Source organism: Lipotes vexillifer, unplaced genomic scaffold (assembly GCF_000442215.2).
Source record: "Lipotes vexillifer unplaced genomic scaffold, Lipotes_vexillifer_v1.1 scaffold678, whole genome shotgun sequence".
Classification (NCBI taxonomy): Eukaryota; Metazoa; Chordata; class Mammalia; order Artiodactyla; family Lipotidae; genus Lipotes; species Lipotes vexillifer.
The window spans coordinates 891,927-918,361 of record NW_006790338.1 but is presented as its reverse complement, the minus strand read 5'-3'; the positions used below and the strand labels follow the sequence as shown (position 1 = coordinate 918,361).

Below are 26,435 nucleotides of genomic sequence, written 5' to 3'. Positions count from 1 at the left end.
CAAAAAAAAAAAAAAAAAAAAAAAAAAGAGTACCTAAGGACTTGTATCTGTCTGTTCGTTAATACTTTATTTAAAATAATTTGGAAATACCTGTCATTAATAGTATACTGTGTAGTATTATGCTGTATTATTAGCACTGCTTATTTCAGGATAGCTAGAACTATCATCAGTTTTGTGGCTATAAAATTTTGCTATTAAATTTTCTAATAATTATGTAAAAGTGATTTTAAGTTATTTTGGTATAGAGCACTTTTATTATTTACTTTTAGGGAAATAATGGAAAACGGATGGGTAGGTGGATAGCGAACTAAATCAACTGAAATGCAGGGGCTAACAAAAAAACCACACACACACACATACAAACTACTATATGGCTTAAATTTAAGCATGTGTCTAGATAGATATAACTTGTACATGACAGAAGGTTTTGTGGGTAGAAGGACAAATGACAGGGGAAATATGTAATAATTTATATATTATAATAATCAACCAAAACATGCCTTCTAACAGCATATCTAGCATTTTGGGTCTCCTAATTTTGCTAAAAGCCGAAGAACCTAAAACAAGGGGGAAAGCACCCATGTAGTACTGTTCTGAATTAGAGGATTTCGGGGCCACTGGGCCTCTGGAAGGTCTTCCCTCCTTGCTAACCCCTTTTTAAAAATGTCTTCAGGCTTGATATGATAAAAATCAGTTATTACAATGTATTTTTTTCCCTCCACAGTGTGACCTTAGCAATATATTACCACATAAAGAACAGGTGAGCTCTTTTAAAACCTATCTTGTTATTCCAGCTAATTAATTTACAAGATATCAAGTTTAGTGTTAGGTAATAACTATAGACGTTACTGGCATAAGCATTTATTATTAGAGTGCTTTTATTACAATATTGAAGTAAATCATTTTTATCTTAGGACTCTTAATTCTTAAGTTACTGAGCATCCCAAAGAGTATTTGTTTATATGGGTTATATTGATAATTTACTGTATTAGAGATTGAAATTGAGAATTTAAAAAATTAAATCCATTGTATGTTAAAACAGGGTTTTCCTTAGCACTATGCAAATTTTGAGCTAGATAATGCTTTCCTGTGGGGTGTTGTCCTGTGTGTTATAGGATATATAGCAGTACCCTTGGCCTCTACTCACTAGTTGCCAGTAGCACCTTCTTCCCTCCACATTACGAAAACCCAAAACTGTCTCCAGCAATGGCCAGAAGTCCCCTGGGGGACGAAATCACCCCTGATTGGGAACCCCAGTGTTCACCATAAGTCATTTTTTTTTTTAATGAAAAGTCACTATTTTCCACAACAAAAAATGTTGAGAGAAAATTATCTCCTTAATAGAAGACAGCTGATTCTCATATCTGTTCTGTCTTCAGTCATTTGTTTTGAAGAAACAGTATGAAGAAGATCCAGCCACGTGCAGATGTATAGTTGGAAAAAGGTGTATTTTTAAGGCCTTCAGATAATTTGGTATATTCTTTGATACTGTACCAAAAGTCTGCGTGTGCTGGTTTCTTAAATTAGCTAAAATGGAATTCTAAATCGTATCAATGAACTTGTAGTAAATACTATGTTAAATTAATACCCATTGATCTGTCATGCATACTGAGTAGATCTTTTTACCTGTACATGACTTTATAATAATATACGTTGGTCATTTGGAAAGTATTGGTTCACATTTCTTTAGACAGTGTCAAAAACTCACTTTTGTTAGTATCACCACCAACCTTACCAGAAAAGTCTTCTAAGTATTGAGAAGTTGTCAAGTTCACAATAGAAGGTACAAGTTTTCCAAAAATCCTGATATTCTTCGCTTGATGGCTTGAATTTTATCATTGGCAACAAGTAACTTTAGAGTTACTTTCCTTGAAGTGACAGGATCACTTTGTTCATATTTGAAAGAATGACTGTCAGTTGTACATTCAAATAACGAGGGTGCTCGATGAAAAAAGTGTTTCAAATAAAGATGGTGTTCTGTGAAAAAAATGACTTACCACTGAGTCACAAGTGCTTTTCCTTAACACAGCCACATTTCAGTATGTAAGAGTGCTTAATGCATACTTTCCACTTATTCAGAATATTAAAAAGAAGGACCAAGGTTTAAGAACACTATTAATTTTTACTCTTTTATCAAGGATGTTCTTAAAGCAGAGTTTTAACTGCAAGTGGCAGTGAATAATTGAATGACTTCTAATTCAGTTTGGTACCACTGCCTTGATTCATGCTCAGAAACCAGCAGTTTTACCCACTTTTGCTTTTATACATCCTTAGCAAATGTCACACAATGTGAAGGGCAGGTAGTGTCTTAGTATTCTTAGAAAAGCAGTTTTGATCTCTTGGGCCTCCCGAAGAGGGGATAGGGGAGAATCCCAGAGGCCTGCAGAGCACATTTAGAGGACCGCTGTTTAAATGAGCACAATGTATTAGTGTGGTGAAATTTTAAATAAAAGGCCTGGTTTCTTTTAAAATAAAAAGACAATTACATTTTTAACTCAAACTATTTAAAAGAGACAGGAAGAAATACACAATAAGAATATAAAGAACTAAAGAGAAAAAAAACGGGAAAAAACCATGAATGTCATATTCACATTCATCGAAGTTAGAAGAATTTATTGCCCACCACCACTGCTTTATAAAATGTTCTTGCATATTCCAGTGTGAGGTTAGAGGAGTGAAAATATATTGCCTGTTAGGGAGGGTCAGTGCTTATAAAGGCAACTCTGGCTGGTTGTTGTAGAAAAGATTTCACAGAACTTGATGTGCTGAGTAAAAATAGGTCAGGAAACCTCTCTAAGGGCAGAATCCAGGAGAAGAATTTATAAAACTGTTTGCTTTATTGAAGGTTAAGCTTCCTCTACCCCTCTCTCTACTCCTAGCAGATATTTTACTAAGATAGTAACTCCTGAATTAATTTTTTAAATGCACATTCTTATTTTATAGAGATGCAGATAGATCCTTGGATATTTTTGATGAGAGATCACATCCACTCACAGTAAGTGTCAGTTTTATTGAAGTTGTACTTTTCTCTTATACAGTTGTGTTCATTTCATGCTGATTTGCTTTGAAATTAATTACTAGAAGAAAACTACTTCCTCCAGCTCGAAGTCAAATTCATCTTCCTTTAAGTCTTCTTCCCCACGCCATGTTGTGTCTAGTCATTTTGCTGAAGGCATGTTGTATAAGGGGTTGATGGATAAGAACCGAGTTGCACTTTGTATGAATAGTGAGCAGGTAAGTAAACATACCCAAGTAACAGAAAATGTGTCTTTTTAAAGGATGATTTGCCATAGCATCAAACAATATAAATATTTGTAAATAAACCTAATATGCTAAGACCTTTAAGAAGAAAATTCGAAAACTGTTTAAATTTTAAACCAATTAAAATGACAAAGTTTTAAAATTCACTTCTTCGGGTGCTCTGTAGCCACATGTGGCTGGTGACTGTTGTATAGGACAGCACATTCTTAGAGCCTTATGGTTACAGGGCACTGGAAATGTGTGACAGAAAATGTGACATACAGATCAGCAAGACTTTTGAGCCTAAAAATATTGGGTTGGCCAAAAAATTTGTTTGGTTAGTGAATATATTGTCCAATAAAATTCTTGGTGAAAATGAAAACCGTGTCTTTTATTTTTACTTAAAACCAATTGAACTTTTTGGCCAACCCAATAGTTTACATTTGGTTAGAATTCTGTAGGGAGGAAGGTGGAAATACATAAATTTTCTGAGGTTGTGCCTGTATTTTTCTTTAATGAATGGTGGTGAGTATTAGATCTCTGTGGTATTTTAGGATCCCATTGTTTATATTTGAAAGACTACAAGACATGTCACCCAATCAAAATTCTTTTAAGGGGCACGTGGGCCCAAGTGTGAAGACTGCTACCTTAAGGGTACTTTTAAGTATGTTTCTTCAATGGATACTTATATTGCATGTTTTCTCCTTTCAGCGAGAAAAGGTTCCAGAGGAATACTTTAAGCATGATCCTGAACACAAATTCATTTACAGATTTGTTCGTACTCTTTTTAGTGCCGCACAACTAACTGCTGAATGTGCAATAGTAACTTTGGTAAGATGTTTTCTTTCATAAAGCGTCTGTAGAAATTTCTGTCTTGTACACATTGTATGGTCCTGTTTTTCCCAAATGAAAGTAGGTTCCTGAAATGATCATTAGAACTTTATTAAGAGAAACCTATCAAAAGAAAGTAAAGTATACACATTTGAGCTTTAATAATCATTATGATTTTAAATGTTGCCATTGCTTTTCTCATCACAAAACAATTGCTACTAAAGGCAGCAGGAGAGATTTCTGGCTTCTCCTCCCACACCTGAGGACACACATGCACGTGCAGTGCACACACGCACACACAGACGACGCATGCTGTGGTGGTAGGGTGGGGCAGTAACTAAACTATCTGGTCCACAGGCAGAAACAGGTTCCGTGTAGTTTGAAGCTGAGTCCCAGACTGTACTGCCTAGGCAGTTCTGATGTGTGTCCTGATTGAGAACTACTGCCCTCAATTCTCTGTTCCTTGGATGATGGTGTTAACCATCCCTGCTGTCCTCTTATTGCCTGCATGCGAAGTTGCCCAGGATTAGGGTGCCAGTAGTGCTTCAAAAGGCTTTACTCTAGTTAGCCTGCTAAGCTACAGCTGTAAGGACCTTTTTGTCATCCATTCTGAATTCCTATGGTAAGATTTTATCATTTGAATAATCAATCATATTCAAGTGAGAGGTAGTTGGGATTGTTTTACTCCTCCCTATAGCAAACCTGTAGGGGGGAAAGTCAGCTGTATGGCCTGCAGGGAAGGCAACTCATTGCCTGCTCCTATCAAGGCAGAATTTAGGAGAGGAGGCTTGTCCTTTTGAAAAGAGACCCCTCAGTGGGTACTGGATCAGACACAGGCCTTTTCTTGGAGCTTACAGGCCACTTGGAGTGCTTAGCACATGCTTGAGAGAGGCAGGAATGGTGCTTGCATATGGAGAGCTAGGAAATGCAGGAAGGAGAGCATTTGGGTTGGAAGAGGGGCATTTCTTTGTAGCCAAGTTAAGCTTGATGTCCCTGCGAGACAGCAGAATGGCAGTGTCTAGTAATCATTGGAATATATAGGATTGGAGCAGGAATCTGAGCTAGAGGGAGGGAATTAAGTGTAGCTGTTCAAATGCAGAGAAAGTATGTAAAATAAAAAGTGCGTGGGCTTCCCTGGTGGCACAGTGGTTGAGAGTCCACCTGCCGATGCAGGGGACACGGGTTCGTGCCCCAGTCCGGGAAGATCCCACATGCTGCGGAGCGGCTGGGCCCGTGAGCCATGGCCGCTGAGCCTGCGCGTCCGGAGCCTGTGCTCTGCAACGGGAGAGGCCACGGCAGTGAGAGGCCCGCGTACCGCGAAAAAAAAAAGTGGGTAGAAGATAGATCTGTAGGGACTATCAGCACTTAAGGGACAAATCCCCAGAGGAGCCGCTACAGTGGTAGGAAACCCAGCAGAAAATCATAGACACCAGGAGAGGTTCAAGAATGAGAATGTGGTCCAAACGCTAAATGCTACCAAGAAGTTGCTCATGTCATATATACCCACGAATACCTACTCTGTGTCACTTTTCTACATGTGGGGGGCTGGAGGAGAAAATAGGTTGGATAAATAAGTTCTTGCCTTTATGGAGCAAGTGTGGAAGACATAATTTTTTTTTTTTTTTTTAAATTGGAGTACAGTTGATTTACAGTGTTGTGTTAGTTTCAGGTGTATAGCAAACTCTAAGTTTTTTTTTAATGAGTATTTTTTATTTTTTTTTATTTTTATTTTTTATTTTTTGCGGTACACGGGCCTCTCACTGTTGTGGCCTCTCCTGTTGCGAAGCACAGGCTCCGGATGCACAGGCTCAGCAGCCATGGCTCACGGGCCCAGCCGCTCCGCGGCACGTGGGATCCTCCCGGACCGGGGCACGAACCCCTGTCCCCTGCATCGGCAGGTGGACTCTCAACCACTGCGCCACCAGGGAAGCCCCAATGAGTATTTTTTAAAAGATGACTATTTCAAGTAGTGGTAAAAACCATGAAGAGAAAGGAAGGTAAAGGGATAAAGCGATTAGAGGGGCTTCCTAGAAAGATCAGGAAGAGCCTCTCTGAAGAGGTGATGTTTGAACCCAGCACCTGGCTGAGCTGAGGAAGAGCAGGAACGCTGGCATTATGGGCAGAGGGGATGAGGGCAAGGCTCTGAGACAGGAACATGCTGTGTGTTCAAGGAAAAGCAAGGTGGCCATTGTGATCAGAGTGAGGAATGAGGGAAAGAACATAGGTGATGAGGTCACAGAAGGACAATGCCGTACCGCACAGGGCCTCGTAACTTGCAGGCCACGGAAAGAAGGTATTTGTTTGATGGGAAACCTCTGGCAGATCTGGAGCAGCCGCATAAAGTACTCTTAATTTAAGAGGCTCTCCTGGCTGCTTTGGGGAGAACAGACTGTACTCTGTTGGGAGGCAGAGTGGAGGCAGAGAAGTTAGGCAGTGGCAGCGATACAAGTCAGAAGTGACAGACAGAAAAGCGGTCAGGGTACCAGTGAAGGTAGAGATAACAAGAAGTTCTAACAGATTGGAGCAGGATAACTCAAGTGCAGGTTTTTGGTCCCAGCGACTGGGCGTGTGGCAGTGCTCTTTCAGTATGAGGGAAGGCCTGGGGAGTGGAGCTCTGGGATGAAGAGCTCTGGGTTGTTTGTGTGAAGGCACCGGTGACCATGGCAAGAGTAGCCTCTGTAGAGTGGTAGCGGCAGGAGGCTGACTGAAGTGGGTTAAGGAGAGGGTGGGAGATGAGGACGCCATCTGGGGGACAGGCGGGAGACAGGCTGGGGACATGTAAGCATTCACACTGGGGGAAGCCTCTGACTGAGAGGGAGAAGTTGTTCAAAAAGAGACTAACTGTGCGAACAGTGTTCTGCGGAAGTGAGACGGGATCAGCTTCATTCATAGAAGAGTTAGCTTCGGTGAAAAGAAAGAAATCTCGCTTCCTCCGAGACAGGAGGGCAAGGGGGATAAAGGAGTATCGGCACGTGTACCAAGTTTGCCAGTATAAAGGTGAGAGGAAGTTGAGAGATCGCCAGTGTCGTTTCAGTGCCTCTGATTAGTCCCATAAAGTAGAGAGTTGAACCTTGCAGGGAGAGTCGTTCTTAGGGTACTAGAGAGTGCTGAGTTCTCTGGGGAATGGGAGCAGAATTTCACTAAGAACATATAATCTCAATACCCGTGTTTGAAAACACAGTAGAGTTTGGAGAGCATTGGCGAATCTGAGCTGTCAATCTGATAACCCTTCAGAGTAAACATACTCTTTAAAACTGGACATTTTTCTTTTTGTCAAATGGCATATATACTCTTCTGCAGAGGTAACAACAAATCACAGCTTACCTCTGTAATCTTTACTCAGCTGTTAACTCCATCCAGTTCTTTGTAGGATAGACATTTGATACATGTAAAAGAAACCATGAAATCATCTCACAAACCGGCAGGTTTAGAGGAGCCCCAGGGATACAGACACAGGCAGCTCTTCCCACCTTAAAACCAAAAGAATTGACTAAGCTGCAGATTATGGAAGACAGAAATGAATAATGAAATGATAATGGAGATGTGAAAAATAGGGGATATGAAAAGGACTACCCTTTGTATGCATGTGTGTTCCTTAAAAAGGCACTAAAATATGGGAATACTTGACAGTTGTAAAGCCCCTTTGTACTGCCTGTCCTGCTGTGCCACACAGCAGCCACTGGGAGGCTCTCTTGACCACCAGTTTTTATCTTCAAGTTCATGCCACAAAAGGACTGGTTACTCTGAAGAGAAGATAAAGATGTGCTCAGTCTTACCAGAATTTTACACACTCAAGCATTATGTAAAATCACCATGCAACCACCACCAGTCTGGTAGGTACATTGCACGTGGTAGGCACTCAAGCATTTACTGAACAGTTGAAATCAACCCTGGGCTGTGTATGTGCTGCCCTTTACAAGTGGGTAGGTAATAATACAATGCGTGTCTTTAGAATGCCCTTTGCCGAGATGTCCTTTCATTCCTGTGACCAAAATTGGGTTGGAAATTCACACGGGCAGAGTAGAAATATCAGACTAACAGAAATATCTGACTTACAACTGTGACCTGGCCTCTGGCCTTGGCTTGGCTAAGCAAAGTCTTTGTAGAACCTAGGAATAAAAGGCATGTCAAAAAGAGATGAAATCTGTCATTCCTAACAGTTCTTATCACAGCACTTAAACTGAACTAAAATCAAAGATCAGTGCTCTACTTTTGCAGGTTTACTTAGAAAGGCTTTTAACTTATGCTGAGATCGACATTTGCCCCACTAACTGGAAAAGAATTGTTTTGGGAGCCATTCTTCTTGCCTCCAAGGTTTGGGACGATCAGGCTGTATGGAATGTGGACTACTGCCAGATCCTCAAGGACATTACAGTTGAGGACATGTGAGTTTGTAAGGTTATGATGAACTTTCTAACCCTCTTCCAATACCTCATTTGCTCCCATAAAGTTTACATATTAAGAAATGTTACTTTGTGCAGAGAGCTGAAATAGACATAAAATTAGACTTCTTTCTATCTAGCTGTAGTATAACAATTTGTATTTCCCCTCATTAATTGGTAGGTCTTGATGTGTTATTGTTGTAATATTCTGCTTGATAAATTGAAATTATTTTTCTGGTGGTTTTTGCCAAACATTTTACAAGCTCACTACCAGAATAACATGGTACAGCAAGTAACTTCACAGCTTTCTTAAAGCTGTCTACCAGGTCCAGTCCATTTTTAAGGGGCACATGCCTGGTCTTTGAAGCAAGTGGCCACTGTTAAGGTCTTAGGGCCTCTAGACTACTGACAGGTTATAATTTCAACCTGAGTCACACATTGTGTATTTGCTTTTGCTGGTCTTTTTCTCCTTTTTATCTGAGGTTCTGTTGTTACAGAAACTATGATGTACAGGTAGCCACATATAAAGGTTTCAGATCCCTGTGTTCCTGTCTCCTCCCCTAAAGTCTGCTGAGTTAGGAAACGCCTGCCTCTCAGGTAGGCCGGGAAGCATCACTGGGGCCTCACCCAGGGCACTTAGCAAACACAGCAGCACTTTGTGGGGCCTTGAGTTAACTAGGCAGGTTCTCCTCACAGATGGCACGCTCACATTGGCATGAAACACCAGGCTTCCAATCTGGCTCCGGTGAAGGGCCCCCAAGGGTGGGAAGCAGGATGAGCCCGAGAGGTAATTCCAGCAGACTCTTGAAGTGCCTGCTTGACAGTGAAAATTCTTGCGGGTGGCATTCAGGAAAATGTGAAAGGACACCTGTTGATTATATTGGACAGCAGAGGCCGATCAAGATAGCAGGCAGGGGCAAGAGTTTGTTCTCGTTACCTTTGCCCCTTACTCTAGATAATTCAGAATTACCAAAGTGCATATTTACAGCTGAAGCGAGGAAAGTTGTGACTAAGAGATGGGACCAGTGACTGTCAGTAGCTGTCAAAGTGGCTTTTGGTGAAAATGTCCACTTCGGTGATAATGTAAACCGGGTGGTCATGGTGATATTGCTGGTAGCAATCTTAGCAAACAGTGTAACAGCAGATAATGAATTTGAAATGAACAGAAGTACTTTTGGAAGTTGCAGAAACTAAAGTGACGTTGACCAACACTATCATCAGTCTTTAAACTGGTCCCTTGAAGGAAGGAAATTTTGTAATCGTGAACACCATCCCTGCCATGATGGCAGCTGAAATTTTCTCAGAATCTGCAACTGAGCTGACTGGGGCTCTGGTTCCAGGTACAACATCAGAGAACATGCAGGGAAGTGTGTGGGTGTTCATAGATGTGAGCCCAGGAGCATTGGCAGCAGTGTCCAGCTATGAAGAAACTAATTCTAAACAATGCTTTTCTGTGTAGAACAGAGAATCACCAGGAGTTATGTTTATAATAGGCTGCTTTTGTTTATGATCTTTGGAGGTCGGAAAGCATTACAGCAAAGTGTTTAATACACATGCGTTTCATCCCTCTGCTGTTGACTGCTATTTGTAATGGTCTCATTTTGAGTCTGAATTGAAAAATGGCTGCCTATCTGCTTTTCCTTAAAACTTTCTAGCATCTATGTGTCTTGTTAAATATATATTTCCCTTCAAAAGAGTAAGTTAAACTGAGCAGCTGCTGTTCAGAAGATTTGCCGCGCCTGTAAATGGTATGCTCTTCAGCCATCTAGCCATTTAAAAAACAACAAAAACCACAGGAGGTCCATATTCTATAGGCATAATGCTTTTCTTCAGTGATTAAAGCTCTATTAGTAGACACGTTAACCCTATGAAGTACTGTATTTCCACACAATTAAAATGTATTAGTGGAGAAAATATAAAAGGGGTAGTGAAGTACATTTATTCCTGTAGTAAATTAAGTCCTGATTAGCTGATTATCAAAACATTATCTGATTTACATTTCTATAGACTTCTGGCCGTATGAACAGGAAATTAATTTTGGAAGTAGGTTGAGTTAGGTTTAAAGTTCAACAAATGAGAAACCTCATTTCTGCTCATACTCTGCTCTCCATACAGGAGAACATGAAGCATTTGTTGATTTATCCAATGGATAAAATATTAACACTTTAAAACCAAGAAACCAAATGTATTGTAAAATAAGCCACTCGCATGTTTGTTTGGGTATTTATCATTTTTATATAATCAACTCTCTAAAGTGATTGCTGTGAAAAGTGGTAAGATTTACTCTAATTTTATAGTTATTTACTTAAACATTTGGCAAGCAAATGGCTGGATATGGTCATATAGCAGAAGCTTGCTCCCAACACTCTACTTTCCCACTTCATTGAATTCGCCCCCTGTGGGCGTGTGCAGTCTGTCCTGGCACCTGGCAGGGGGCGGTAGGTCTGAACATCCTGGGCTGCTCTCCTAACACCGGGGGGAAAACAACTGCTCTATCAGAGGTCATATTGTAAAGTGGGTTTAGTCTAGCTGAGACATAATCTTACTGCCTTCCTAAGCTTAAAAAGTGCATCCTGTCCTGTTATGGTGACAACAACTCACCCTAGTAAGGTTAAGGTGAACAGAAACTTGCATTATGTCCTTTGACACAGCCCCATGCATTGTGTGTGGGGGGGGGGATTCCCTTTCCCATCGAATGTAGCTTATTTATTTATTTACTTGAGATGAATCCTTGTTGCCTCAAGAGTCTCCCCCCCTCAGAGATAATAGCAGTGGCTCCCGATGGATCCATTTGTTGCCGTGGTGATGTGCCCACTCCTTTTGTTGGCTCCCCTCTACTTCAATAAGCCCCTTCCTGTCATCAGCCCGGTGAAAATGTCTGCAAGTTCTTCAGAGCTAATAAACAGCATACATCATTCCTTTCATCTGATCACTATAGCGGGGCCTTGTGTGAGTGTGGAGCATGAATCGTACAGCTGCACTAATGGAACTCTGAAGAAAGAGCCCCTGAGTCAGCAGCATGAGTGCATAAGAGGGCCATAACCTCTTCCCCCTTGTCCCAGACTCAAAGTGCTGGGCCGCAGAAAGGACCACAAATAGCTGTACCTTGTTTGAACATTAGGGTATTAATCCAGCTGGGTAGCCATTATTTGTTTCAAAACAGTATTTAGAGCCATCCTAGTAGCTCACTGGTATTTCTGAAGCTATAGCCCAGTTGACTAACTTGCCGTGTGTTGGTTTTGTCTTCTCCTCCCCCAGGAATGAGATGGAAAGGCACTTCCTGGAGCTGCTTCAGTTCAATATTAACGTCCCGGCCAGTGTGTACGCCAAATACTACTTTGACCTGCGCTCCTTAGCAGATGACAACAACCTGAATTTTCTGTTCACTCCTCTTAGCAAAGAGCGAGCACAGAACTTAGAGGTAAGGCTGTGAAATCACTAACGGGGGTTTTCTGTCAGCCACCGAAGCCACATCTGTAGCTAAATTATATTAAGCAGTGATTAGGAAAATGGAAAGCTGTTAACAGTTTGAAGAGCTTATTAACCCGTTGGCATCATATTTCCTGTGTCTTTTATGGTTTATACAGGGATCTCACATTATAGGAAAAAAAAGTCTCTTCTGTAACCATAATTCAGAATACTTTAAATCATATTTAATCTGCTCTTAATGGTTTTCCATTGGAACCTCTACACTTAACATATAACCATACGTGAATAATTTCTTAAAATTGTATCCCTAATCATATGTACCTACATAATCTACTTACCACTCTTAACTGTCTTTTTTTTTTTTTTATAATTGATGTTTTGGACTATTTCTACTATTTCTACTGTCTTGATTTTTTAAATAAATAATTTTATTTATTTATGGCTGCATTGGGTCTTCGCTGCTGCACGCGGGCTTTCTCTAGCTGCGGCGAGCGGGCTCTTCTCTTCATTGCAGTGCGCGGGCTTCTCATTGCAGTGGCTGCCCTTGTTGCAGAGCACGGGCTCTAGAGCACAGGCTCAGTAGTTGTGGCGCACGGGCTTAGTTGCTCCTTGGCATGTGGGATCTTCCCGGACCAGGGCACAAACCCGTGTCCCCCGCATTGGCAGGCGGATTCTTAACCACTGCGCCACCAGGGAAGTCCCTCTTAACTGTTTTTTACTCAGCTTGCAGTTTGTGTGTGTGTGTTTGTGTGTGTGTGTGTTTGTGTGTGTGTGTGTGTGTGTGTGTGTGTGTGTGTGTGTGTCACAGTTCAGTCCCATGAGTTTATTAGACAAAGCACCGGTGGCTAACCTGAGAGACCTGTACTTGGAAGGTATAATGTGGGTTCAGATACTGGATGTAGAAAGTACATGAGTTTTTAATGTAAATGGTAACGTACATGGAACAAAGTAATATTTATGGCTTATGATTTTTGGTGGGTATACAGCAAAATTCACAACTGAAATGAACACATTTAAAATGGATACTTTCTGTGGTACCTTGGTGGTACTTTAGAATAAGATGTTTTTCTACCATAATTTATGTGCAAGTGAAATAGCACCTTTCAGCGCTTGTCATTAGACCTCTCCTACCTTCAGCACATACCTACCTCATTAAAATTTTCCTAGAGTATGCAATAACTAATGAAAATTGAATAGAAGTTGAATAGCTGAGTAAACACTGATTTTGCCCAAGTGTATGTCCATTACGTTTAAGGATCAAGCGTGTAGGTAACAGATGATATTGCTATTAGGAGCCTATCATTAGGAACCCAATTTTTAAGTAACTCCAAGTTATTAGGGCAAGTTATCCCTTGCCCCAGCAATCGAATCATAGCCCTTAAAGGTTATTACCTTAGGGAATTGTCAGTTAGTGTAGATATCAGCTATCCAAAGTAGCAGTAACTATGAACTATCTAAACGAATGTAGATGTGTGCCTTATCAATGATGCTTTTTTTTGTTTTTTTAAGGTCCAAACATTTTTTTTTCCCCTAATTGTACCTATGTTCTACCTGATTGACTTTCCTAGGCCATTTCCAGATTGTGTGAAGACAAATACAAAGACTTGTGTAGAGCTGCTATGAGAAGGTCTTTCAGCGCTGATAATTTCATTGGTATTCAGCGCTCCAGTGCCATCCTCTCTTAAGGGAGAAGTGAGGGGTTGTAACATCATAAACCCCTCGTAACAAGGACTGGAGAAATATCACCTCTCCTGCTCAGAAACCAGCAAAGTTAGTATAATCACCTTAAAGAAAGACACTGAATTCAAGAGACTCATGGACAAGCGAAGATTATGCCGTAGGAAAGAACGGGACCTCATCAATGTAACACACTCTTCTGTCCTTTTTAATGTAAACAGAGTTACAAAAACCACTCCAAAGCCGAAAGCTCCCAATCCACGCACAGATATCTGCTTACTATGTAGGCCGATAGCTGTGAACTATGTGAGGTTTTTTAATTAATAGTTTAAATTTTTAGACTTTAAAGACACTAACTATATAATTTTTCCTGTTTTTCTTGCCTCACTGTCCCATGCTGCTGCATATTCCTTTAGAATCAGTGCAGTATTACCATTAAAAAATGTGACTCCTAACAACTCATAAAGCCAAACTTAGGAACAGACTGTTGTAGCATCATTAGGTTTTGAAGGGTTCTTCCTCCCTACTATATCATTGAAGCTGCTAGTCATTATTGGCAATCAGTTTAAACCAAAAAGCTGCTGAATAACACTTGTCATCCACATTCTTTGCAGGCAGTACTTATTAGCATATTAGCATGTGTGGGATCATAAACAGAGAAAGTAGGTTATTTACTTCTATTGGGTCCATGCTGCATTTCTTGTTAACTGTGATGGTGCTTCTGATTTTGTGATGATTTTCCTCTTTGTTAAATACTTGTATTAAAGGATATTTTCATAATTCCAGCCAACATGGTGGTCCAGTAATTAACAAGCCGGCAGTGAAATAGAAGGTGTCCCAAAAGTCTTAGTGCAATTTCAAGCTTTAATATAGTGTGCTTGGATACTCCAGAACACTGTTGCAGAAGTATAAATGCTACAGACTGGCAAAACATCACCTGAAAGTTTAATTGAATTTCTTCTAAACTCATTTAGTTTTGTAAATTTTAAACATTAAGCTTTTAATATTAATATTTTGTTTCAGCCCCTCTTGAGGATAGCAAACAATGGGCTGAAATAAAAAACTAAAATTAAGAGCTTAAGATCAGAATGGCCATCATCAAAAAAATCTACAAACGTGCTTGCTTCGGCAGCACATATACTAAAATTGGAACGATACAGAGAAGATTAGCATGGCCCATGCGCAAGGATGACACGCAAATTCGTGAAGCGTTCCATATTAAAAAAAAAAAAATCTACAAACCATAAATGCTGGAGAGGGTGTGGAGGAAAGGGAACCCTCTTGCACTGTTGGTGGGAATGTAAATTGATACAGCCACTATGGAGAACAGTATGGAGGTTCCTTAAAAAACTAAAAATAGAACTACCCTACGACCCAGCAATCTCACTACTGAGCATATACCCTGAGAAAACCATAATTCAAAAAGAGTCATGTACCACAATGTTCATTGCAGCTCTATTTACAATAGCCAGGACATGGAAGCAACCTAAGTGTCCATTGACAGATGAATGGATAAAGAAGATACGGCACATATATACAATGGAATATTACTCTGCCATAAAAGAAACGAAATTGGGTTAGCTGTAGTGAGGTCATACAGAGTGAAGTAAGTCAGAGAAAAACAAATACTGTATGCTAACACATACATATGGAATCTAAAAAAGAAAAAAAGGTTCTGAAGAACCTAGGGGCAGGACAGGAATAAAGACGCAGACATAGAGAATGGACTTGAGAACATGGGGAGGGGGAAGGGTAAGCTGGGACGAAGTGAGAGAGTGGCATGGACATACATACACTACCAAATGTAAAATAGTCAGTGGGAAGCAGCCGCATAGCACAGGGAGATCAACTTGGTTCTTTGTGACCACCTAGAGGGGTGGGATAGGGAGGGTGGGAGGGAGACGCAAGAGGGAGGAGATATGGGGATATATGTATACGTACAGCTGATTCACTTTGTTACAAAGCAGAAACCAACACACCACTGTAAAGCAATATTATACTCCAATAAAGATGTTAAAAAAATGAGTTTAGAAGAAATTCAGTTAAACTTTCAAATGATGTTTTGTAAGTTTGTGGCATTTATCCTTCTACAAGTATCAAAGCTTAAAATTGCACTAAGACTTAAGGGGATACCTTGTATCTTCATAGACCTGCCCTTCTCTTTCTAAAATAGTCCTTTGCAAGGCTGGGCTGCTTACCTGCTTGATCACCTAAGTTTCTTTTTTCTAGATTTGGTAAAAGAATTATGAACAACAGTATTAATTCACATGTAATAAATTGAAAGGAACTGGACCCTAATAGTAGTGATAGAGTAAGTGATACGAAACAGTTTTTCTATCCTATGTGTTAACCTGGCTGTAGGTGTCTCACTTCAAGTTCTGCTATTTAAGAGGAAACATGTAAACCTTAGGAACCCTTACCTCAGGCTTTAAAAGGCAGGGAGGTCCAGTAATCAGTCTTTTAGGAGATTGGTAACGATGTCACCTAAACTTGAAATATTAAAAAAAAAAAAAAAGTTAGTGTTCTCAACTATGTGAAATCTTTCTCCTCCTACCTTCTCAAATGTAATCCTAGGAATTCTGCCTGTAAACAAAGCATTTCTGGGCCAGAAATACTTTCTCTCTTTATAGCAAGGCTTCACATTATATTGAGTGCTGCAGGTTCCATCATTTTTAAAGGACAGAGACATAAATGATAAATTACGGTGTGTAAAATATTACAATCTACCACCTCAAAAAATATTGTTTATGGAGTTTGGAGCTTCAAGTACTGATTGCAGTTTTATTTTGAAAAGAATATGCTACAACTTATGTGGTTTTTCTTCCTCATGTTTATATTAAAAAAAATCTAATAAACTCTATTTTAATTAAAATATATGGCTACTGTGTCTGTAACACTTCTCACTATTCACATAACAACTCTGCCTAACTCAAATGTTTTCAGTCAGCTCTGATAGTCGGGCCTTAAAGCATTTTCAAACTAACCATAAGTTGTTTTGACCCCTGCCTTTCGTTAAGATGTAGTCATTCATTTCTTCAGCTTACGCTCTTTGCAACCTGAAGATAATCTGGTACACTTAAAATCACTGGCTACAGTGCTCGGTGGCATAATGCATTAGATGGCATTTTTTAATTGTTTGTTATGGTGCCAAGATGCAAATGCACATTGAAAGATAGAAGTAGGTAAATACACAGAGAAAGGAATTACAGGGATACTGCAGAATCAGAACTTGAGTTGTTTGAGGGCTTCAAGCAATTGAACAGGAAAGAAAATGGAAGAACAGGAAGCAGTAGAATTGTGGTTGCTGTTAAGAGAGTGACTTTTTTTTTTTTGGTACGCGGGCCTCTCACTGTTGTGGCCTCTCCCGTTGCGGAGCACAGGCTCCGGACGCGCAGGCCCAGCGGCCATGGCCCATGGGCCCAGCCGCTCCGCGGCATGTGGGATCTTCCCGGACCGGGGCACGGACCCGTGTCCCCTGCATCGGCAGGCGGGCTCTCAACCACTGCGCCACCAGGGAAGCCCCTAATAGGGTGACTTTTAAACAAGCCACGTAATTTGACTTTAACATGCTATTTCACTTACATTCAGTTGGAAACATACCAGATCTCTAAGTTTCTTTTAGACCCCAGCCACTGCACTTGAGCAATATTCCATCAGTCCTGGTAGTATTGCCGTGTTTTCATCCACCTTAATTACCTTCCTAAGGTCAGATCTTTAACTTTGTTCTTGTTAAGTTGCTGACTAGGAGAAATGATCTGATTTAGTACAGAAGGGAAAAAAAATCTATCACAAGTCACTGTTTATATCAGTAGTTTGCACCGCGTAATAATATGCCATGACTAAGCAGAAATGCTGACATATCTCGAGTGGTCGAAGGTTTAAAACAAAAAACATTGGGGGTAGGAACACTGGATGTGACTGTAGCTTCAAGAACAAGTTGGTAGAATAAGGAGAATCACTAAAAATTGCTTTTTCCCTTCAGCTTTAATTCTAGAGGGAATACAGCCGTTTTAATAAATGGGAAATTGAGGCAACTTGAGGTAAAAATGTAAACGTCACTGAAAGTAGGTTCTCCGACAAATATGGGTCATGGAAACTAGTTACTAATAGGGTGGCAACTATGGCATTTTTTTCCCAGGATTTTATACCTAGGAAGGGTTTGTTCCCTAAAGTAGTAAGACTATAAAAGAATATCTGACTACTTGAACTCAAATTTTACTTTTTCGCTTTTTAAAAAAATTTTTTTTCTCTAGTGGAATACTGACATCTGTGCAATTTTAACTCTGGTATATCGTGAACTGAACTTTATTCTTTACAAGGAAAAGACAAAGGTTTGAAATGAATGTTTGAACCAAATTAAATTGCCGTTTTTGTATGTTAAATTCATATGGTTGACCCTAAGACAACTTCTTAGGGCCCAGTGTTTCTGGTTAAGAGAAATTTTTTCCACCCTGTATCAGATCCCATCACGACCCTATTCTTCGACATTTACTCCTAATGTACCCTGTATGCCCATTATTGAAATTCAACAGCACTAAATCCTAGTTTTACAACAGGTCAAGTTTCATTTCTTAGTTTTCCCATTCTATAAAATATACCATTCCTTGATTTTGAAAAATGCTGAAGCCAGTATTTACTGGAAAACAATTCACTCTGTATTCAGGTTATGCAATGTTTTTGGAAATGTTTACCTATAGTGTGTAGGTTAGCTAAAATCTTTCATCACCCAAGCCTTCTCTCTAACCACTTGTAAAATGACTACGACTGTTCCCTCACCCAGAAGCCTCATTCTTGAGTATAGAGCTATTTGGTAAAGCACTTGACAGCTGGTAGGGGCTCTCCCAGGGATAAGTGCTAATTTCTATGCAGAATCTGTAGATTACACCCAGCATCTATCAATCAAGTTAAGGATTAGATCACCTAAAATCTTAACTGTTCGCCACTTACCAACCTGGCCAGCCTGACACTGTGCCAGCAAGAATACAAAAGATCTAGGAGCCCTTCAGAGACACCTGGTCCCTTGTACACAGGTGCAACCTGTTTGGCTTCTGAGGCAATTTCCACTAGTCCATTTTAAATGGGTTTGGCAGATAACATTGTGCTTCATGTGAAACAAATGTTATGAATACCAGTTTATGGTTTAGGATCTCTAACATGCAGAAAGAACCAGGAAAGTGAGACAGTATAGAAATTAGAAATCCAGAGTCAAATGGAAAGAGGTTAATGTTCTTTAAAAAAAAAAAAAAAAAAAGGAACAGGCTAGGTGATGACTAACTGCTGTGAGGGCAGCTAAGTAATTTGAATGTGATTAGAGACAGCCTCAGAACCTAACCTCAAGAATATGTCCATCTCTACTTCAAGACCTCAAATTACTCTGCTAGCTTTTTCTTACAACATCTATTCCTTCATCTTACTATTCTCAATTCTACTGACCTTTACTTCTAGCTCCCCAGATGGTGGCCCTTTATCGCCTCACTGTGGGAACCGACTCTTCCAAACACAGGGCATCAGTGTTTTGTCCACCTCCCACCGCCCTCTCTCAACAAGGTCATCTCAGCTTCACCCTTTGACTTTCTGCTCGTGTCCAATGTGGCAGTGCTTGATGTCGGTTACTACTATGACCCATTTCTAAAACATTATCACCAGGTTCCAGGAAATACAGGATTTATATGTCTCACAGGCTAACTGGCCCCTTGTAATCCCCTTTAATCAACTACTTGAGCCCTCCTGTGTTCCCACAAAGTAGTTGTTCCCAATTTGCTGCACTCACTCCCCTGATCTTCCCACAACCCTAGATGTATCTCCTCAGGCTAGGCAGCAACCCCACCGAACTCCAAAACTCATTTCATCTGGCATTAGGAATAGATGCCTCACTTCTTAAGGTAACCCCTCTCATCTAAGGGAGAGGATTCCATCCCGACTCTTCAAGTCAAATTTCTATATCCAACCCCACCACCACCAGGATGGTGGTGAGGATGGGGCAATTTGACTTTCCTCAGCCCTTGACATGTCCTAGTGTTTCTCAAGATGTGGTCTCCAGACCACACCTGCCTCTCATGGGCTGAAAGTCCCTGTAAGAAATGAAGCTTCTCTAAATGCAATGTGGAATCCTAGAACAGATAAAGAACATCAGTGGAAAATCTGGTGAAATCCAAATGAAGTCTGGAGTTAACAGTAGTGCGTTAATGTTGACTTCTTAGTTTAACAAATGTGCTATGATAATATGTTAGTATTAGGGCAAAATGGATATATCTTTGCACCTTTTCTGTAAACCTAAAATAATTCTAAAAGTTTACTAAAACAGAACAAAAAGACCTAATTCTTGGATCCCAAATTAATCTCAATTCCTGGAGCTGAAGCCTGGTAATAGAACCCCAAATGATTCTTATGCAGACACAAATTTGAAACCTAGTTTTTCAATTCCCTTTCCATTCCACGCCTGAATGGCTGCTTCCTCCTCGTTTTACTTACCTTAACCTGATTTAATCTTTTAGATCCTCTCAACCCTAAAATATAAGTACTATCATTATCCCCCTTTCACAGATGAGAAAGTAGTAAGATGAAGGACACAAATGAAGTACTAAGAGCTTAAGTAATTTGTTCAGGATCAACAGCCCATGAATGATGGAGCTGGGAGCTGAATCCCTAATCAGTCTAGCTCCCAAGTCTATGCACAGAACCATTCTACTTCCGCTCATTCTGTTGCACATAAGAGCTCTGTAACTAAATCACTAAAAGAAGCATTATTACCTATTTCTCCAACTTCCTAAGTCCAACAGTGCCCCCCTTTGCCACTGGGGGGAATGAACAATGAGAAAGCATTGGGAAGATGTGCCAACCAGAGACCTGTACGGGTAAGGCACAGTGGCTCTTGCACCAGGATCCAGCTCAACTGCTGTATTTTCTGTTCTCCCAAATGCCCTAACATGTACCAATCTAATAATGCTCATAGTACTCACTTTGATGCTAAATTAATTATCTCAGGTTTACTAAGCATCTGTCCAGATTGTCAGGGAAGTGCCGACTCCAAATCAATTTACAGTTGGCCCTCCGTATCCACAGGTTCTGCATCAGTGGATTCAACCAACCACGGATTGAAAATATTTGGGGAAAAAAATTTCAGAAAGTTACAGAAAGCAACACTTGACTTGGCTGCACACCACCAACCATTTGCATTATATTTACAACTACTTAGGATTTGTATTTGGTATTATAAGTAATCTAGACATGACTTAAAGTATAAAGGAGGGTGCGAGGGAAGATGGGAGGGTTGTGCGTAGGTTATACGCAAATACTGCACCGTTTTATATAAGGGACTTGAGCATCCATGGATTTTGGTATGGGGCAGCACGGGGGGAGGGAGACTACTGGAACCAATTACCCACAAATACAGAGGGAGAACCATATATCCCCTTATCTTATCTGGGTTCCCTAACCCAGATAAATGTATTTAGACCTTAATACAAAGTTGTGGATCTAACTGCTGAATGATAAAGTTTTGGGGGTTTCTGACTGCAAACCAGACACACACAAGAGAAGCACTTCTATCCAAATTGCTTCAGTACAGAGTATAGATGGAGGGTTGATAAAATAGAACACAATCTCAGGCAATGTCTCTGTTCTTATGTGTATTTTCCTTCATTTCTTCAAGTGAATCATGAAACAATCACAGGATCAGCAGGAGAAACCTATGAAGTATATTCAGGTAAAACATGTTTTCATTAGTTCTCCTTCTGGTGATTGGAATTTCCTTGATTTTATTATCAATAAAAACATTGCCACTTATATTCAAAGTACATCTGAGAAATCTGATCATGAAATTAGAATGCACATACCTCCTTCAGATACTCTTAGAAAACAGTGTCTCTCCATAAAAGTATGAGAAAAATACTTGTACAGCATCTTATTTGCTTTACCATTGCTTTAATGCACTTTAAAATTTATCTACATTAATTGGGAACAAAGAAACAAAAATAGACATTTCTTTGTTTTTCATAAATAACTACTCTCCATATTTGATAAAAATCTCAAAGCATTATTTTAACTTCCCACAAATATAATACATACAATTTTTTTTTCTGAAATAATAAGGTCAGCAAATTAAGTATCTTGACACTAATATAACCACATACAACTGCTACTCTACTGACTTCCAGGAACAAAACAAAAACAGAAAACTTCTTATCAAGATGCTCTGGGTTTCCTTTTGCTAGTGTTAGGGATCTGGAATTATAATCATCTGCCAGTAATAATTTTATAGATTCTAGTTGATTGTCTACAAATAAAATATCGCTGACTCTGCTTTGTGAGTTCTGGATTTGACAGGACACTGACAATACCGCATGGGACAGGCACTACTACACACACACGGAAATCAGAAAAAGTATTGAATGCCCTGGACTCGAACTACTGACTCAGTATGTGCCTCACTTGGCTCAGTAATAAATTCACCTGCACCAAACCCGTATCAAAAGTCACTAAATCTCTCATATATATATTATTTATATACACACCCACAACACATACATACTATACATACAGTTTGTAACAACATGAAGTAACATTGTCTTCAAATGATGTACCACAGACTGAAATAAATCCTGTAATTGTCATCAAGCTGCTAGAAGCTTTTGAGAGTTCTGAGCCAGGTTACTTACTTTCATCCTGCCTACCCTTCATTCACCCTGCTTTAATGTCTTGGTAGCTTTTTCTTTCAAAACCACCCTCCTCAACCTAGGCGTATTTCTTTCCCAGGATCACTTGATTGGACTTTGGAGGCAAGAAAGGGCATGCAGGGGGAGCAGGAAATCCTCAGCCACTGTACCTCACACCTGCCTAGATATGTGATGTTCTCGGTCCTGTTGGCCACATTCGGTGTTAGAAAGCAGTTATTCAAAGCTTTGTCCCTCCTACCCCCCTTGGTCTTTATGTAGAGCACAAAAGTGAAAGAAGCCTCTTTAGCAGGGGTAGCAGTTCATTAAAATATACAACTACATTTCCTAGCTCTGGGGTTCCCATTCTGTACTTGAGACTGCAGGTCACGGATGCTGTTATTAAGGTGCGGTGTGGGATCCATGAGGTTTTCTCCTGGCAGCCGGTGTCAGGATTAGTGCAGCCCTAGCCCAGGAGGAAACGGCCTAATGAATACCAACTTGGAAACAGTGCTGTCAGCACATTATTTAAGCTTGTACGTTGCTCACAATTACACACAACACACACACAGGCTTATCACTGGAAATGACTACGAGAGAACATGACAAAGGTTTGCAAGGATAAACCAATAAGGCACCAAGAATACTTATTTTCAGCCAATCTAGACAACTTCAAAGTGTGAGGTTAAGAATATAAATTAAAACGACTTCCTAAGTCTTGTTAACTGATTTACTGAGAGGTCACATATTAGTTCCTTCTAAATCTTTACCGCCTAAAATCTATGACGGGAGACGTTGCTTACAATTGAACCATGAAAGGGACAGCCCCAAAGCTGTACCTGTGAAACTAAACTGGGCCTTAAATCCTTCCTAAAATCACAGAGCTGCCTGTGAAGAAGCTGCTAAACCAACCCACAGCCATTCATTTTGTAATTGTTTTCATGAGTACGGATTGTTTGCCTAATAAAAATAAAAATCAGAAGAGAACAGCCTATGAGATGGAAATAGGGGGCGACCATAAATAGATGGGCTTCTCTGCCCGGGGTAGCAGGAGGGGTGGCTGAGGTTAAAACTTGAGGGAAGCAGGTGGGCTTCATCTTTGAGGGAAGGGAGGGGGAGAGCAGCAGTGAAAACAGAGGCTGAAAACAGAGGCAGCTCTGAGAGTTGGCCTGGACCTAGATCTCCAAATGCATTACCTGTATTGCCTCTCCTTGGCTTAGTATCCTGTGTCTTAACTGTCTTTTTTTTTTTTTTTTTTTTAAGTAAATTGGTTGTTCTTTTTAGGTTTGGTATGTTGCCAAAATGAAAAATAGTTGTTTTAAAGGGAAGAATTAAATCACTTCAACCACATCATCCCACAACTTTTAGATACATTCTGCATCATCTTTACACTCCTCCACAAAAAAAAAAAAAAAAAAAAAAGGGAAGAGGAAAACCCCAAATTAGTCACAATGACCTAAGGCAGCAGAATAATCTATGTACTTTCTGGGAAGACATGTTAACTGAGGGAAGAGGTCAAGGTGATCAGAAAAGTTCCTCATTTGAAAAACAAGAGAAGAACTGGCCCTCGGGCAGGGGATCTATTTCAAGGTTCTAAGAAGCTTCTTCTGAACAAGTAGGGGAATTAGATGTTCAAAAAGTTCTGTAGCTCTGTGTACAAGGTTTTGTCGAATATACTGAAATTTTGATTCAGAGGATGAGTGTGTAAGAGCAGTGCATTTTTATAAACGTGAATAGCTTTTGAAAGTCCATGAAAACTATAACACCAGGCTTCTTTCCACCAGCAAAGTGCTTAAATCCACTATGGAAAGTATACACTTGTTTACTTAATATCCATAATGTAAAAACTGGCCTGGGCTTAAATCTGACTTTTCCAACTTTGGTATAAATGAAGCGCAAATCCCTACACTTGTTTTTCTAGGGAGACATCCCCAAATTTTAATTGCTTTTGCCATTTTAGCTTCTTAAATTTAGTTCCCACTCAGTCCTGGTCACTGGTATTCTGCTGGCCAATGCGCTGTCACCCCCTTCCCCAGTAATGGCCTCACACTCTTCTTGGATGAATGGTTAAATAGATTAGGAAAGCAAACAATTTTTAACAGTAAGGTATGTGTGCGTGGTGTGTGTTCGTGTGTATTCATCAATACATAGGCTTTCATATATGTGAGGGAATGGTTCAACAGATTAGAAAAGCAAACAGAATTCTCTAACAGTAAAGTGTGTGCTCATCACTATATAGGCTTTCTCAGAAGAGGAGGAAGAGAAAAAATATATTGAGGCGAGGGGGGCGGGGGGGGGGGAGGAACAGCTTTCCTTTTGCTACACTGATCCATGTTTTAAAAGCTTATGCAAGGGTGTTATGGGTCTCATTTGTTTCCAGAGGCCGCAGAGAGCGGTGTCTCGATGCTTTTGGAATATCTGGCTGTAATCTAGTCCAAAGTCCAGGGACACTTATTTTCCCTCATCGCTGCCAGTGTTTGTTCACAGGTAGCCAGCCTCCCTCCCCCCCCCCCGGTTCAAGCACCTCATTCAAGGGTGGGTGTGGTTTCTAATCACAGCCCTCCAGGAGAGGAGGAATAAGAAAAGTAAAAGACTGTTTAACATGATAAAGGAGGTGGGATGGGGGTGGAGCAGATAAGAGAGGTGTTGGGAATTTACTTAATTACTGGAGTTATATCCATTTTAGTCCTTAAATGTAAAAAGGAACCCCCTTCAGCACTATCGCTAAGTCCTTCCAGAAGAAGGAAGTGGGTTTATTTTTACCAAAGTTTTAACACAAGTTTAAAAAAGTGGCATCACCAAAGCCTATTAAGAACCACTCACTATAAAGATGTTAAAAAAAAAAAAAAAAAAGAACCACCCACTCCTCGGGCACAAAGCTGCCATCTTAACAGTCTAGAATTCAAGTTCAACCAATCACCATCCCTTAGGTTCGCATTCTTCCAAATATTTATTCCGGACACTGCAATGCTACCTATAACTTATTCAAGCAAAGCTGGCACTGTTAAGAACGAGAATGATTACAAGTACTATAGAAAAGAAACCGAAGCTTGCTTAAACGAAGCTAGGACGGACACATTAGAATCTCTAAGCATTGCCTAACCTTGTCATTTTCCGGAGGCCCTAACCACATTATGCTACCCCTCCTTGGTATGACTTAGGGTGTCCCCTAACTTAGGAACTATAAACAGGGACAAGCAGCTCACCTTAAAACATCTTGGACACTTTAAGCAGTGGAAGGAGAAACAACCCGGAAAAGCACAGGGAACAACTTCCCAGTCACAGCAACTTTCACTGTTCACATTATTTTTAAAGACAGAAGTATAGGAAATATATTTTCCCAATTTAGACCACCCAGTTCAAAGAAACCTGAACCAAGTGGAACTTCATTATAATGCCAACTTTAGGTTTGTAAAGCCCCCAAAGCAAAGGTAAATTTTGTTGCCAAAATGCAACAAAGTTAAAAATTAAGAAAACTACATATAAATTAAAAACAGGGTTCCTCTTGAAAAGGCAGTAAGATAGAACAGACGTGAGCTGAGCCCCTTTGAGAAGTCCTGGCACAGGCACTCCCCTTGAAACGGTCCCTCTCCCCTCTCTCCAGGCTGCCCCGGGAGGGGGCATCAGCACCAAGAAGGTAAACGGAAGTGACCTTGGCAAAGCTACCAAACAAAACAACCTCCCTCCCTCAACTCCCGGCCCCGGCCCCGGTCCCTCGGCCTCGGCCTCCTCCTACACGTGCGACAGGGACACCTGCTTGTGGTAGGCGGCGGCGGCGGCGGCGGCGGCGGGACCCGGCGGCGCGGTCCTGCCCGTGAGCGCTGCGCTCGCCTCGGCGTAGTCCCCGGCGGCCGTGGCGCCGCCGCTCTTGTGGCCCCGCCGCGGGCGGCAGCAGCAGCGGCTGGTGAAGCGCCGCCACGACTCCACAGTCTTGCCGGACCAAATCCAAACGCCCGACGTGATGCCCACCACAAGGCACATGAAGTACTTGAGCATGAGCACCCAGTACTCGGGCTTGGCGCGCGGCCGGCCAGCGTCCGGGCCGGGGCACGCGCAGGTGAGCGCAGCCTCCCAGCTCTCGCGATAGTGCTGTTCGTACAGGTAGCATGCCACCACGATGCTGGCTGGCACAGTGTAGAGCAGCGTGAAGATGCCGATGCGGATCATGAGCTTCTCCAGCTTGTCCGTCTTGGTGCCGCCCTGCTTGATGACGCTGCGGATGCGG

At 40.9% G+C, this 26,435-nt stretch overlaps 2 protein-coding genes across 4 annotated transcripts in view; one reads left to right on the top strand and one right to left on the bottom strand.

Moving 5' to 3' along the window:
- Nucleotides 1–14,329, top strand: part of CCNYL1 (cyclin Y like 1) — a 35,062-nt gene extending 20,733 nt beyond the window's left edge. The window contains exons 6-11 of one of the 3 annotated variants that reach the window (XM_007463657.1): nt 725–760; nt 2,944–2,995; nt 3,952–4,071; nt 8,290–8,456; nt 11,712–11,874; nt 13,451–14,329. In XM_007463657.1, the coding sequence (XP_007463719.1) occupies nt 725–760; nt 2,944–2,995; nt 3,952–4,071; nt 8,290–8,456; nt 11,712–11,874; nt 13,451–13,567 (655 nt within the window). In that variant the 3' untranslated portion in view covers nt 13,568–14,329. The remainder of the gene's footprint in view (nt 1–724; nt 761–2,943; nt 2,996–3,951; nt 4,072–8,289; nt 8,457–11,711; nt 11,875–13,450) is intronic. The other 2 variants (XM_007463655.1, XM_007463656.1) reach the window with 2 other exon arrangements.
- Nucleotides 14,330–25,942: 11,613 nt separating this feature from the next.
- The window catches only part of FZD5 (frizzled class receptor 5), a 1,767-nt gene continuing 1,274 nt past the window's right edge, over nt 25,943–26,435 (bottom strand). The window contains exon 1 of the mRNA XM_007463654.1: nt 25,943–26,435. This exon is cut by the window's right edge and continues 1,274 nt beyond it. Within this exon, the coding sequence (XP_007463716.1) occupies nt 25,943–26,435 (493 nt within the window).